Genomic DNA, 16,247 nt, shown 5'->3' on the forward strand with positions numbered 1-16,247 from the left:
AAAAACCCTAGATCACCTTTTTGGATTCTTATTACCCAAGTTACTAAGAATATTACCAGTGGCATACAGGGAGCTTAACCAATGAGCAGTCAGAAAAGGTGTTTCCTCTGTAGTTCACATCAATAGCCAGCTTGCTGCCCCCCCGCCCCCCAGGCCTGACACCTCTGGCCCAGGCTTCAGGCCTGGGCAGGAGACCCCCATCTTCCTCCCATCACCGGCTCCGCCCTTGCCCAGGCCTGACGCCTCGGCCAGAGGCGTCGACCCTCATCACCCTCCAATCACAGGATCGACCCCTTGCCCAGGCCTGATGCCTCCGCCAGAGGTGTCAGGCCTGGGCAGGGGACCCCCATCTTCCTTCGATCACCAGATCGGCCCCTCGCCCAGGCCTGTCGCCTCGGCCAGAGGCATCAGGCCTGGGCAGGGGACCCCCAGCTCCCCCCCGATCACCGGCTTCTGGGCGGCTTCTGGGGCTTCTGGGGCCGGCCTGCGGCCCGGATGGCGGCTCCCGCTGGCGGCTGCGCTGTCCCACCCTGCCTGCAGTATGCAAATTAGATGCCATCTTTGTTGGCGGTTAATTTGCATATTGTGCTGATTAGCCAATGGGAGGCATAGCGAAGGTGCGTCAATTACCATGTTTGTCTATTATTAGATAGGATAAGCACTATAATCTTGTTTTGTTTTTGTTAATCCTCACCTAAGGATATTTTCCCATTGATTTTTAGAGAGAGTGGAAGGGAGGGGGAGAGATATATAGAGAGAAACATTGACGTGAGAGAGACATATCAATTGAGACCAGGGCTGTAGATCAAGCCTGCAACTAAGGCCCTTGACGGGAACTGAACCTCGGACCCTTTAGTCTGGGGGCCAGACTCTATCCACAGAGCCAAACCAGCTAGGGCTAATTACTATAGTCTTAAATATATTTTTAATGATAATTAGAAGAAAATGCAGATGGCATCGATACTTTGACAAAACAATACCAGAAGAATACTGGCATTCCAGGGAAAACAATGCTAACCATTGGCTTGATGGCATTCAAGCACAATAGCCTGACCCTCCTAACTCTCTTCTGTTGAGCTACACTCTCAAGACCCCTCAGCCCTTTTTTCTGGTGGGCGAATAAGATCATAGTTTGCCATTCTGATTCCCCAATTTCTATCTTTCCGTGAGGTTGACCTACTTACTTCATATTTTTTATTTACATATCATTATTAGGTCATCAGTCTATGATTGCTCTGACTTAAAATAAACTGTCTTTAAGGTTCTTTAGTAACTATTTGATCACAACTAGTATCGATCCTGGGAATTTCTACTTGTCACCACTTAGTATTCCCTGTGATTCATCTTTCATGCTCTGTGTTTTGTTCAAAGCCACAGTATGACCTAAAATGAGCATTATGTGGAGTGAAAACTTAGAAACTCTCAGGATGTCAGCATGTGCAACATATCTTGTAGGGAGTGAAATCTCACTTTAAAAGGAATCCAACTGTGAGCAATTAGCTACAGAAACCTGGGGGGCAGGTTTCAGGGATGAGTAACAAGTTCAACATCACAGTGCAGTGACAGGGCGTGGTATGTTTATCCACGTGTTAAAGCCACGAGCATGTCCCTACATAAACAGAGTTGCTCAAACTGGTTTCATTTGGGTCTACTGAATGGACCCTTCTAGACTGCTTCTGTCTGGCTCTTTAGTGAGTTGTATGTACTAAATAGAATTTCACTAGTTTCCAAACTCTCAGCCGGTACTGCTCAGTAGAAACACAATGCAAACCACTTACAGGATTAACAATTTCCTAGTAGCCACGTTTTAAAAACTAAAACAGTTGAAAATCACTTCAGAAATAAATGAAAATACCTCCAAATTATTGTCATTTCAATAGGGAATGAATATCAAAAGTTATTAAAGAATGTTTCACATTATTTCTTTTGTACTAAGACTTTGAAATCCGGTATGTGTTTTTCACTTTATAGCACATTTCAATGTGGACTAGTCATTTAACAACTACTAGTAGCTATGTGTGGCTGGTGACTACTGCATGGAGAGTACAGCTTTAGACTTGTTAAAGCTCAGATTATTATTATATTGGAACATCCAGTATCTAAAAACCCCAGTTGATGGGATTCCTAACTTTCTAGAATGGAATATCAAACAAACACTCTTGACCTATAGCTTCTATATCAGGTCATTGTTTATAATTAGGATAAATAATAATGAATGAATGATGGTGAAAAACAACTATAAAAATGAGTAAATTTATTAAAGTTGCAATACAGTGCAAAACTGAAACAACCATATTAGCTTCCAGAATTTCAATCTACATATATAAAAGGCTGATATGCAAAGTGTTCCCTCTGGAATTCGACCGGGAGAACAGGAGTTCGATCACTTGCACTGACATGCACTGACCACTAGGGGGTGGCACAGAACATGGCGTGTGACCAGCAGCAGCGGCAGGGCGCTGAGGGAATGAAGGAAGGAGATGGGGAGGCGGGGAGGCTAGGAACCTGATGGGCCCTGATCACCAGCCAGGCCTAGGGACCCTACCCATGCACGAATTTTGTGCACCGGGCCTCTATTTATTTATAATAATGTAGGATCTACTTAAACCTCTTCGCTGAATGGTTAGCATTTCCAGTAGCTGTGTTCTCTTTAGAGAGGAGTATTTTTCTGCCTACCTTCACAATGGGTCTCTTTTGTGGAAGAAGAATCTTTGTATTTAAAGTAAAATTAAATCTGATTTCCATCTGTTTGGCACTATGATACTCCCTGCATAATATCCTTAAACATTTCCATTACAGTTGTTCAGGGCATTGCACCTAATCGCCTCAGTCCCAATATTGTATAGGCTACAATAGCACTAGCATAGAAGAAGGTATGGGCATGGTAGACGGTGATAGAAATAACAGAAATGGTTAGAAGTTACACAATTTGATAATAACTATCATTAGGCATCTGTTTTGTGCCAGGTACGTGTCCAGATATGACATACATATGCTACATACAATATATCTCTTAGTTCTTACAACAATTGTATGAGGTGGTTAGATGTTTCATTTTCCAGATAAAGAACTGAGCCTGAGAAACAGGAAGTATTTTGAAGAAGGTTACGAACCTATTATGAAATAGAATTTAGATGAAGTGTGGTCCATCACTTCTCCACACCATGATGCCTCCCAATAAAGCAAAACAGATGAAAAAGGAAATGGTTTGCTGCAAACCACAAGGAATCGTGAATGGAAGGGCAGAGTGTGAATTACACAGAGAGTGATATAAAGTTGGTAGGGAGAAATAAAACATTTCATCATTTCCTTGTACAGCAAAGGAAGAGGAGAAAATGGAAGAAGTGGTGGCAACTGGTTTCCTCAGGTGGTCATAAATATGCTTCCACAGGAAATGAAGTTTTAGAGGAACAGTGGGAATTGAAACAATGGGGAGGACTGAATGTATAGAAGTGATAAACATGATTAAGAGACCAAAGGAGAGAGAAAAAGTAATTCGGGTGACCATTATGTCAGTGGCTTTCACACTTTTCTGATTACAGCCCACAGAAAGAAATACATTTTACACGGGACTCAGTTAACTGACTGTGTGTGTGTGTGTGTGTGTGTGTGTGTGTGTTATATTTACAGACATATATATTTAATGATACATATATTTAGTGATACACACACACACACACACACAGTCACTAAAACAGGTGAAAGGCAATTCAGTGAAGAAAGAATCATCTAGCAAATGGTGTTAGAACAATTGGTTGTCCGTACACACAAAAATTGAACTTCAATCCATATCTCTCATCAGATACAAAAATTAATTTAAAATGGATCATAGACCTAAATGAAAAACCTAAAACTATATAAAACTTCTAAAAGAAAACATAGGAGAAAAATCTGTGACCTTAAGTTTGGCAAGAACCTTTTTCAGATCCAACACATAAAGTATGATCCATAAAGGAACAATTTTATAAATTGGTCTTGACCAAAATGAAAAATTTCTACTCTCCATAAGACACTGTTAAGAGAATAAAAATACAAGGGCAGACTAGAAGAAACTATTTGCAAAGTGTGTATTGACAAAAGACTTGTATCCAGAGCATATAAATAACTCTCAAAATTCTCAATGAGAAAACAACACAATTTTAAAAATGAGCAAAAGATTCAGATGCTTTATCAAAGAAGGTACACAGATGGCAAATAACTACAAGATGCTCAACATCATTAGTCATTAGAGAAGTGAGTGCCAATTAAAACCACAATGAGATACCACTGCACACCTATTAGGACGGCAAACATCAGCAAGTATTCGCAGGTGGAGCAACCAGAGCTCAGAGATACTGGTGGGCGTGTAAAAGCGTAGCATCACTTTGGAAAACAATCAGACAGTTTCTTAAAAAGTTGATACACACACCATAAGACCCAGCCATTCCACTCCTAGGTATTTAACTAAGAGAAATGAAAGCATTTGTCCATACAAAGACCTATACAGAAATGTTCACAGTGGCTTTATTTGTAACAGCCCCAAACTGAAAATAATCCAAAAGTCCATTAACAGGTAAATGGATAAAACAAAGTTGTTGCACATCCAGACTATTCGATAATAAACAAGAAAAAACTGTTGGTTCATGTTATAATAAGGATGATCTCAAAATAATTATGCTTAGTGTAAGAAGCCAGGCAAGAGAGAGAGAACACTGTATGATGTCATTTATACAAAATTCTAGAAGGTGCAAATTAATCACATTGTAACAGAAAGCAGATAAGTGGTTGCCTGGGTATGGGAAAGGTCAGAGAGTGGGAAAGGAAAGGATTTACAAAGGGAATCGATGGATATGCTCTTTATCTTGATTGTGGTGGTATTCCCGTGGACAGGATTGCCAGATTTGGCAAGTAAAAAACAATTAAATTTGAATTTTAACATAAAGAATATTTTTAGTGTAAGTATGTGTTATGCAATGTTTGAAACATACTAAAAATTTATTTGTTGTTTATATAAAATTTAAATTTAACTGGATATTTTTTCTCTGGCCACCTTGTTCATGTGTGTACACATACGTAAAACAAATTTAACTGGATATTTTTTATTTATCTGGCCACCTTGTTCATGTGTGTACACATACGTAAAACTTAAAGAAATTTTACACTTTAAATATATGCAGTTTACTGTATGTCAGTTACACCTCAATAAAGTTATTGGGGGAAATAAGAAGGAATCGAGGTGAACCAAGGAAGATGAAATGACTTCCCAAGTCTTCTCAGCCAATGGCAGCAAGGTCAAGGCCAAAATCCCAACTGCCATTCATTCTCCCCACCTATGTGCTCCTTTTATTACACCACATTAATTCTAGAAGAAAATGTTTGCTCACAGGACTGGGAAAATAGATCCCTAAAGTAAGGACATTCACTTATGTACTCATAAAGAAATTTAAAATAATTTATAATTTCTTAACCTCTGCTCTCATGTGGCTTTGTGAGTCTAATAGTTTACCTGTTCACAAATCCATTGTAATAGCACAGTGCCGCCGTGTAATGCAATCCATTTCTGGAATAAGTAAGGAATCACTTTATTTCGATTCTCTTAACTGTCCGGGAGCCGTGTCGTAGAGAAAAGTAAAGGTATAATGAAAGATACCTATCTGTTGTAAATAGTAACTATTTGTTGATTACCACTTCCTTGTTTTTTCCAATGAAATATTTCTCAATAATCCAAATAGCATGTTCATGTGTTTTTCTTACAGCATACCTTTTGCCATTTCTACTTGTTTATTACATAATTTACAAGTTGAGAAATACCACTTCCTAGTCTAAACGGCCCTGGTCTAGACTGAAGTCACTTCCTGCCGTCTGGAAATAAACAATCCTGCCCTGATGTACTGTTTATCCGGGGAACAGAGGAGGAAAAGGCCATATTTCACGTAGGCTAAAAAGTGTTATTTTAATAAATTACATTTCCCTGGTCTGTAATTGTGATGTGCCTTACTGCCAATGCCTATGTTTAAAGTGGTACATTTCTTTTCTCTTCTCTTTTTGAAGCAAAGCTGGTATTAAGTCAACAGTGTGTTTGACATCCCATAGCACTATTTCCCCCCAGTGCAGTGTTTGTCACCCTCTTCTCTTTGGATTCAGCGGTAAATACTGTCATTTCTCAGAGCACTCATGGAGCAATGCTTTGCCTCTCCGTTCCTTCCAGCACGGGCGGAATCAGTGTCATTCTCACCCACTGTTATTTCTTCTCAGCTAGCTGTATCATTTAGTGTCCCACCCCACTTTTCTATTTTTTATTTGCACTGGCAGGTTGATATATTTGCCTCTCCTCACCGGCCACTTATGCAACTCCAATAATAAGAAAATCAATGGTCACAGAGTCAGAGATGAGATGGGGCCAAACGAACATCAGCAAGGTCAGATAAAGCAACGCTCTCAGCTGGGACCTGCTGTGCACACAGAAAGTAACTTCTCTCATGTAGTTACTCCAGTACATGAATGAAATACTCATCTTCGCAGTGGTGTAGTCAACCATTTGACTCTAACAAATAGGGAAGTTTCCTATCTAAAATCAGCCAGCGTGGCTCAGTGGTTGAGTGTCGACCTATGAACCAGGAGCTCACAGTTCGATTCCCAGTCAGGGCACGTGCCCAGGTTGCGGGCTTGATCCCCAGAGAGGGGTGTGCAGGAGGCAGCCTATCAGTGATTCTCTCTCATCCCTCTTCCTTTCTCTCTGAAATCAATAAAATTATATTTAAAAAAAATAATACAAATAAATAAAATATTCGTAGAGGGCAAAAGGCAAATATGAGACACCCTCTAGATCAGGGGGTCAGTAAACTATAGCCCGTGGGTCAAATCTGGCTCGATGACGCCTGGTTTCCTGCAGCTAAAATGATCACTCACTGTGGTTGAACAATTAAAGACTATCTGTGGCCATGTGAAATTATACACAATTCTAATTTTAGTGTTCATAAGTAAAGTTTTATTGGAACATAGGCACACAATAGTTCACATATTGTCAATGGCTTTTTTCTCGCTGTGATGGCAGCATTGGAGTTGAGACAGAGACAGTATGTCCTGCAAGCCTAGAACATTTACTGTTAGGCCCTTTACAGAAAAGTTTGCTCGGATCAAAGGGTTTGGAGAGAAACACCAACAACTGCTCTCTCTCCCTTGCATTTCCTGAAGGCGCCCCTGGCTTGCCTTAGTTGCTCTGTCTTGTTTCAGTATAAAGCCATACCCTCAAGGCTGAGAGCATAAACACCAAATTATAGTTTAGCAAGTGATCAGGAACCACAGGAGAGTGAGCAGTGACTTAAAATACTCTCCTGCTGTCTTACAAGGAGATTGTACAGCAATGAAAAGTTGCACTGTGTGTGTATGTGAGAGAGAAAGAGAGATTGAGATTTTTTTTTCTCTGTGAGAAATGTTGCCCTTGATGCTTTGCAGCAGATAACCCAGAGGCCAGTATCCGTTCCTTCCTTTCTAGAAAGCTTGCATTTTGTTTGGGTGTCTAGCTTGGCCTCACATGACTCAGGATTACACCCTGATTCATCCAAGCCAGTCACTGAAATCCCCATCCTCCTGCCAGGGCAACGCCTCAGGGAGGATGAATGACTCAGCGCTGGCCAACGAAAGGAAACAAGGAAATAGGAGGAATCCACTGGGGTTTTCTAGGAAAAGCTGCTCCACGGGATGAAACCCACACCCCCTAGGTCAGGATGACGCCTGCATGTGGTCCCTGACGCTGTGACAGCCTCCTTGACACCTGAGGAGGAGCTGCCTGAAGGCAAAGGTGCCCTGGTGCCCTGAGGATGCCGCCCAGAGATGGGAAGGACCTACGATTCTGAAGACATCCCTGACCTATGGAGTTAAACAGCCCCGGACGCATCTGCCTCAGATCTTATTCTATGACATAAGTTATCTTATCTCATCCATTTTGTGATGGATTTCCTGTTTCTTGCAGTACTCTAATGGGTTTTTATTAGTTCTGCATTCATAGATCTTATTAATATCCCTTTTTATGGGAACGTCTGGAGCCGGTCTCAATGAATGGCAAAGAGTTTCTTCTACTAAAATGGACCATTTCATGCCCATTTATAGTACGAAAATTCCAAACCATAAAAACCCCAAACACTGAAACCCATTTTTCATTATATATTTAGTTTTCCCCTTCAGGTGAGAGGAACACGTGGACAGTCATATGGATGCAAAGTTTTGTCACAGCGAGTCCGTCAGTGTTGTTTTTAAAAGTCCGGGGGTGTTGGTAAAACTTTGGATCCTGCCTTCTTTTTCACTGGGAAAAATAGAGGTGTTTTGTGTGTTTTTTTTATTATATCAGCAACGTCAGTGATAAAGTAGTAGTTCTTGCAACAAACCTCACTAAGCATTTGCGGACAGTATTGGGCTGCTCTAGCTACTAGGGAAGTTACAGAGCAAATAGGAGAGTTTAAGTCTCTGAAGGGCGAGAGTGAGAGGCTGCTTGATAAGCAGAGGGATGAGACACACACTCATGAAACAGCTCGGAAAGCCACGCACGCACGTGAAACAGGTCAAACTGTACTTTAAAGTGTCAGCGAACAGCAATGTCTGTCTTGAGAGCAGACACTGTTTCCTAGAGGAGGTGGGTGTGGTCTCCTTCAGACTGGATGATGTGTTAGTCCATTGGGGGCGGCTATAATCAAATACTATCGTCTGGGGACTTGTGAACGACAGAAATTTATTTCTCATACTTCTGGAGGCTGGGAAATCCCAAGTCAAGGGCATCTGGTGAGGGGCAGATTCTGTGTCTGGCGGGAGACTGCGCCCTGCTTCAGAGATGGCCAGTTTTTTCGCTATAACCTCACATGGCAGAAGCGGTGAGGGCGCTCTCTGGGCCTCTTTTATAAAGGGCACTAACCCCATGTGTGTTAGCTCCACCCTCATGGCCTAATCACCTCCCAAAGTCCGTACTTCCACATACCACCACATTGGGCCTTAGGAGTTCGAATAGGAATCTGGGGGAGGACACACACATTCAGCCACTAGCATATGAGAAATCAGAAACACAGAGGCCACGCCACATGCATCTTTGTTCCTTTCACACTGACCCAGTGCCAGGCACACAGTAGGGTGTCATCGATATTAGTAGAATCATTATTTGAACTATGCATATCAAGCGAATTCTTTCATTCTTCATAACTCAATTCCAATTTATAATTCTATGCAAAATTATCTTATAAAACACCCTATTAACACAATAATCCCATGAGCTTACTGGAGGCAGTTTGAGTTTCTTGGAAGCTGTCCCTAATGTTTTCAGATTGTCCACAGGAGGTTTATTGTTTGGAAGAAGAACAAATGTATATAGCGGTATTTTTGCCTGATGTTTATTTGACCCTTTTAAAAAAATTAACATAAAATTGATTCTCTCCCTTCCTTCCAATGATGCTGCAAGACAGACATCACTCTTCCTATTTTATAGAGGAGGAACCTGTAATTCAGACGCTGGATCATTTCCCCCGGGTCACAAAGCCAACACAAGACAAAGCCAGCCTGTGAACCCACAGCAGTTTAGCTTCAGAACCACATCCTTAACTGTAACGTTAGCATTTCAGACACAAATGAGCAAGTAATGCTGGGCAGGCCCATAGGAGAGAGGCGAGCTGGGATCTTCCTACCGTCTTTGAAGCTGCAGTTTCCAGGGCGGGAAGATGGAGAGAGGTGGAACCATGAAGCCTGGTGCAGGTTTTAATGAAGCACATCTCCTTCCCCGCAGTTAAGGTGGAAGAGGCGTGAGGACTGAGTGAGCAGCGTCGGCAGTTCTATTTAAGCATTACAGCTGCAAATAATCCACCAGAGTTTAGCCCTTGAACATGAAAGAGAACTCCAAAGACAGGCAGGTGAGGGTTTTGTTAACCCAGGAGCTGCCAACTTCATCATTGGCAAAACGAGGGCGGGAGTTTTGGGGAAGAGGATGAAAGATCCAAAAATAGTTACTATAGGAAAACAACGACAAAGAAAACAACTAACCAGAAACACACTAAGGGATGTAACAACCGTAGTTGAACAGGGATAACTGTTAAAGGGAAAATAAAGAGAACATAGATTGAACGTGAATTGGAAGCTTTACTTTCAAGCAGGGAATCAGATCCAGCATAGAGTCTAGGGCTCTGGAGGATGAGGCCTCGGGGAGGGGAAATGGGCGATTTAAAGCCAAACACCTGTGGAACGGTTTCACTAGGGAAACCACATTTCTGTGTGTGGCTGGTTGGGTGGTGATACGGGAATCTTATGGTTAGGGAACACTGGGCCGGCTATAGATCTGCTGAGAATGTGGGGCCCACCTCAGATCACGGCATCCAGCTGCTGCTGCTTCACTGGCAGGTGCCTGAATCAGTTGTGTGGCCAGGGCGGGTCTCCCCAGGAATCTTCTATGTCATGCCCATCGCATCACTCTAGTTCTAAAGCACAGATGAAGAAATGATGGTTTAGAAAAGACAAGGGACCATACTATGCAGCTGTATAAAAGAAAGATCTCTTACCCTTTGAGACAGCATGGAAGGACCTGGAGAAATAAGCCAGTCAGAGAAAGACAAGTATCACATGCTCTCACTTAAATGTGGAATCTAATGAACAAAATAAACTGAAGCATAAAATAGATCCAGAGGCGTGGAAACATGGAACAGACTGATGAATCTCAGAGGGAAGGGCGGAGCTGGCGGCAGGAAGAGATTAACCGAAGAATTTATATACATATATGCATTACCCATGGACACAGACAATAGTATGGCAGGCCTGGGGGGATGGGGTGAAGGGGGTCAATGGGAAAAAAGAGGACATCTGTAATACTTTCAACAATAAAGATAAATTTAAAAAGAAAAGTCCAGTGACTTGACTAAAGCCATGGAAAACCTTTCTTTTTTTAAAAAAAAATATTTTATTGATCCTTTACAGAGAGGAAGGGAGAGAGATAGAGAGATAGAAACATCGATGAGAGAGAAAGATCGATCAGCTGCCTCCTGCACACCTCCCACTAGGGATGTGCCCGCAACCAAGGTACATGCCCTTGACCAGAATCGAACCTGGGACCTTTCAGTCCGCAGGCCGACACTCTATCCATTGAGCCAAACCGGTTAGGGCAGAAAACCTTTCTTAAAAATATATTTTTATTGATTTCAGAGAGGAAGGGAGAGGGAGAGAGAGAGAGAGAAATATCAACAATGAGAATCATTGATCTGCTGCCTCTTTCACGTCACCTACTGGGGATCGAGCCCGCAACCCAGGCATGTGCCCTTGACCGGAATCGAACTCAGGACCCTTCAGTTTGCAGACCTACGCTCTATCCACTGAGTCAAACCAGCTAGGGCTAGCCATAGAGAACTTGATTGGAGCGCCCCTAACGTCCCACCCTTGAAATACACACTTTTCATTTGCAGAGCCCCAGCACTTTTCATTCCACTGTCCACAACTCAGTGCTTTTGACTCAGCTGTCAAGTGGTGGCTCTCCTAAAACATGTATTGCAGTCCACAGAACAGACTAACTAAGGAACTAACTGCAGATATACTAGTATATCTGCTCTAACATTTATGGTAGAGTGTGGTGATGACAAAATTTAAAGGATAATGGAAACATCACACACAGGATCAGTATTTCCCCCAAGTCTGTGGGATTCGCACACGTGACCCCATGACCCAATGGGGGGAATGTGTCATGTTTAAATAAGGTTGAGAAACTCTACATTGCATAATTGTAAGCAGGTTTATTTATCATGTGATTTCTCACAACTTCTAATATACTTTCATGTGCGACTCTCTAAAAGGCAAATGTAGCAAACAGTGTTCCCAAATGTACTTGAGTATTCAGCACCCCCACCTACCCCACCCCACCACACCTGTACGTATATTTTCTGGTGCACTCATGGGAGATTATTTGATGAAACATTTGGAAAAATACTGGCCTAAAACATACACTGAAATCCCAGCAAAACGGACACAGTTTTTCTGTATTTCATACTATTTAGAAGAGATTGCAAAAATTTCCTTCTGACAGGAGTTTTGTAGGTGAGACCTCAAGACCTGTCGTATTGAGAGAGAAAATAGACTTTCATGCTCTGGCCATTCTATACTTTACCAAAGTGAAAGCCTGCAGCCAATAAAATTGAAGCCACAATGTATTCATCCAGGGAAATTAGCCACAGTGAATACTCAATGCGTCATGGGGAGCAAAGAAGATTAGGAGGCTGTGAAAACATCTGCCAAAATCATGTGTCTGAAGAATGTTTTCAACTTCCTTGGAAAGCTTAGATTACTCTTCCAACCACAGATTTGTTGCGACATTGACCATTTCACCGCAGTACCTGGTGGAAACCCCAGCTCGTCTGTGCTCTGCAAATACTGAGCTCACTGATCCAAGACAAAGTGAAGGAAGCCACAGGGCCAGCAGGGGTCCAAGTGACACACAGTGTGACCACAGAAGCTCCTGCCTCTGAGGTCTTTGCAATGAAGTTCCTCCTTTGAGTCCCAGATCTGCCTGTACAATCCTGCACACGTTTTGGTCCTGGGGCTTCTGAAACTCTTCCTCAGCCAGCATGTCATTGTCTATTTGTAGTCAGTACTATTTATTCTTCCCCAAAGTCTTAGCTCCCTTTATATTTTCACATCATCAACTTTCAAAACCAAGTTTATTTCAGTGATATTTCCCCAGACCTTCTCTTTTTTTTTTGCTGGTTTCATCCACTTTCACAATTCATCAATTGCTTCTTATTCATTGTCTTACATTTACTAGTAAAATACCAATATTTAGCCCGGCCGGCATGGTTCAGTGGTTGAGCACGGTTTGATTCCTGGTCAGGGCATGTGCCCAGGTTGCAGGCTCGATCCCCAGTAGGGGGCGTGCAGGAGGCAGCTGATCAATGATTCTCAACATTGATGTTTGCATCTCTCTCTCCTTCTCCCTTCCTCTCTGAAATCAATAAAAATGTATTTTAAAAATAAAATACCAATATTTATTAACTACCCCACCTTGGATCATCATCTGTCATAGGTGGTCCTTCTCACATGATAGTCTTCTCCACTTTCCAATTGCTTCTGATATATTTGGGGATCTTCTAATTCTTATTTCAGGTTTTATCTATCTAGATACAACACCCCCAGGTGAGGTTTTTTAATGTATAAAATGGGCCTGTGTTAAGTTGATTATAAGCAAAGTCATTTAGTGGGACAATGAAAGGCTCGGTTTGTGTGACGGCCTGTCAGGGAACGAAGAGCTGGTTAGCTGTGACACTGGACAAATAACCCATCCTTCTGCGCCTCGGTTCCCCACCCACCAACTGGGGAAAATGTACCACCTACCTCATTTGGTTATTATAAGGATTAATTGAATTAACACACATAAATGGCCTATAATAACACCTAGAACAGTGATGGCGAACCTATGACACGCGTGTCAGAGGTGACACGCAAACTCATTTTTTTGGTTGATTTTTCTTTGTTAAATGGCATTTAAATATATAAAATATATATCAAAAATATAAGTCTTTGTTTTACTATGGTTGCAAATATCAAAAAATTTCTATATGTGACACGGCACCAGAGTTAAGTTAGGGTTTTTCAAAATGCTGACATGCCGAGCTCAAAAGGTTCGCCATCACTGACCTAGAATATAGTAAAATTATTAGCTATTATTATTTCCACCATTTCAGATAACAAAGGCATCTTCGAATAAAGTGTGGAGATTTTTTAAAGTACCTTTTTTTCTGTCTTTTTAAGGCCCAGATTATAAAAAGGATTATCTACCTAGAGTTCAGCAGCACACCTCCTGTGCAGGAGAACTGCCTCCGACATTAGAGCGATCTGGAGACCTCGGCTACTTATGGAGGCCTGCCTCCTGCGGCAGCCTCCCAGCCCAATACAAGCACGTGTATGTGGGTGAAGTCGGCTGGGGAATACCAGAGTGTGATTTTATCAACAAAACGAGGCGCGAGAGTGGCTTTCACATCAAGGTATCGCTCTTAAATTTCTGTTCTTCAGAGCATACTGTTGTCTGATTTGAATGCTTGCAGAGTTTGCTTCCATAGGAAACAGCATGGTCTTGATCTGTGATGGAGAAAGGATGGCATTTGAGTTTGGCAGAAAAGTAAATGCGTGAAGAAACGTACTTGCTACCACCCTTCCCATTTAGGCCCCTTAAACCGTGAGAGGAGAGGTGTGAAGAAAAGGAAGCCGTGGGCAACACAAACGCACTGGAGTTTGGCTTGGGGATGCTTCAGGTTCACATGCATGCTGCGACAGTCACACGCGGCCCCTCCCCGCTCTCGCTCATGAGTGGGCGGGGTAAAAGCAGGCCGGGCTGGATGGACAGCGAACTGATGAGTCCCAGGTCTCGGAAACCCACTGTGTGGCTAGTGCCTTCGGATCCAAGTTCCAGAGGGACCTTAGAAACCTTGTCTATGCCTCTCGGTGATTTAAATGCAGGGACGAGCCCATACAGTCTCCTCTGTGGAGGAAGACAGCACAGGTGATTTTAGAAGTAAAATTTAAGCATTCAGACTTTTTTTTCCAGGCAGGCCTTTGCAGTGTCTGAAAAGGGAACATGTATCAATTAGGCAGGGACTGGATTTCCTTGAATCTTAAGGCCGTAGAGTACAGCCTCATACGGTCAAGTTTAACAAAAGGAGAAGCCCTTTGCTGGCCCAACCTGTACAGCAGTACAGGAAAGTGATTGGGAGCTCAGTCTCTATCAGACAGACCTGGGTTCAAATCCTGGCCCTGAGGTAGGTCTGGCCTGTGGCCTTGGGCTGGGGAGTTCACCCCTCTGCGTCTCTGCTCCCTCCTCTCCTCAAGGCAGTGCTTAGAGAGCCCACTTCAGAACATCTCTGAATTCCTGTTCTGGTTCTGCCACCTGCTACCTGAGAGTGGCCTTAGGCAAGTCCCTTAACCTCTCTCTGGCTTCAGTTTCATTATGAATCTTATTTACTTTATTGGGCTGTTGGAAACATTAAGCAAGTTAATATTTGCAAAGTGCTGGGAAGGGGGTGCTCTATGTGTTCACTATTGTTATTATTATTGTTGTTATGTTGTGAGAGTTAAATATGAGAACACGAGGAAAGCACTAAGCACGATGCATCTCACGTGGTTGACATCCAAATCTCAGCTCTTAGCACTGGGGTTGTTGGCTGTTCGTACTGCGGTTGTTGTGAATGTTACTCCGGGCCAGTGCAATGAAATGAATGCCCAGGTTTTCAGCTGTGTCCTGTTCCACTTGGGCACTAAAGACGAAGATCCGAAATTTAATTAAATATCAAAACTGGCCACCAGCACGGAGAGTATGGCCCAAGGCAAGGCAGCTGGTTGGAAGAGTCTAGAATGGCCACTGCCGTGTGGCTAGTCTTTGGCCGGTGCCCTGCTCTGGAGCACAGCCCTCAGTCTGTCTGCCTGTCCTGAGTGCCTATAGCTTCTCTTCCTTTTTCATCTTTAACTTTAGAACACATTTGTCTGCTCAAATGGCGTGCATTCAAGCATGCCTGGTCTCTGAAGCAAGCTGGGAACCCACCAGAGACGTCAGCCACAACTTCGCCTTCCAGGAGGTGTTTATCCCATTCGGATTGCACAGGTGGCTTCGAGTCACCCTCTGCCCGGCAGCCCTGGCCTCTAAACCCCCATGGGATTGAGTGCGAGCCATCCAATCATTTTCTCTGCCAGCTCGAGGCACACTCAGGAGTTGGTCTGGTTTGACACAAGCTATAAGGGCTGTTGCTTCCCATCTCTGCACTTTCTTGGCCCTGGCATTTTGAATTTTGTTAGTAATTTTCTCTTTTCTTCTTATTGATTTTTAGAGAGAGGAAGGGAGGGGAGAGAGAGAGAGAGAGAGAGAGAGAGAGAGAGAGAGAGAGAAGAGGAGAGGAGAGAAACACCTACAAATCAATTTGTTTTTCCACTTATTTATGCATTCTTGTGTGTGCCCTGCCCAGGGATCAAACCCGAAACATTGGTGTAGGGCAGTGATGGCGAACCTTTTGAGCTCGGCATGTCAGCATTTTGAAAAACCCTAACTTAACTCTGGTGCCGTGTCACATATAGAAATTTTTTGATATTTGCAACCATAGTAAAACAAAGACTTATATTTTTGATATTTATTTTATATATTTAAATGCCATTTAACAAAGAAAAATCAACCAAAAAAATGAGTTCGCGTGTCACCTCTGACAAGCGTGTCATAGGTTCGCCATCACTGCCTTAGACAGTGGTTCTCAACCTTCTGGCCCTTTAAATACAGTTCCTCA

General features: G+C 42.7%; 1 protein-coding gene across 1 annotated transcript in view; it reads left to right on the forward strand.

The window, feature by feature from the left end:
* The window catches only part of LOC102258577 (chromosome unknown open reading frame, human C4orf45), a 70,733-nt gene that overhangs the window by 17,879 nt on the left and 36,607 nt on the right, over positions 1 to 16,247 (forward strand). Inside the window, exon 2 of the mRNA XM_005860562.1 lies at positions 13,735 to 13,967. Within this exon, the coding sequence (XP_005860624.1) occupies positions 13,735 to 13,967 (233 nt within the window). The remainder of the gene's footprint in view (positions 1 to 13,734; positions 13,968 to 16,247) is intronic.

Source organism: Myotis brandtii, unplaced genomic scaffold (assembly GCF_000412655.1).
Source record: "Myotis brandtii unplaced genomic scaffold, ASM41265v1 scaffold136, whole genome shotgun sequence".
NCBI lineage: Eukaryota > Metazoa > Chordata > Mammalia > Chiroptera > Vespertilionidae > Myotis > Myotis brandtii.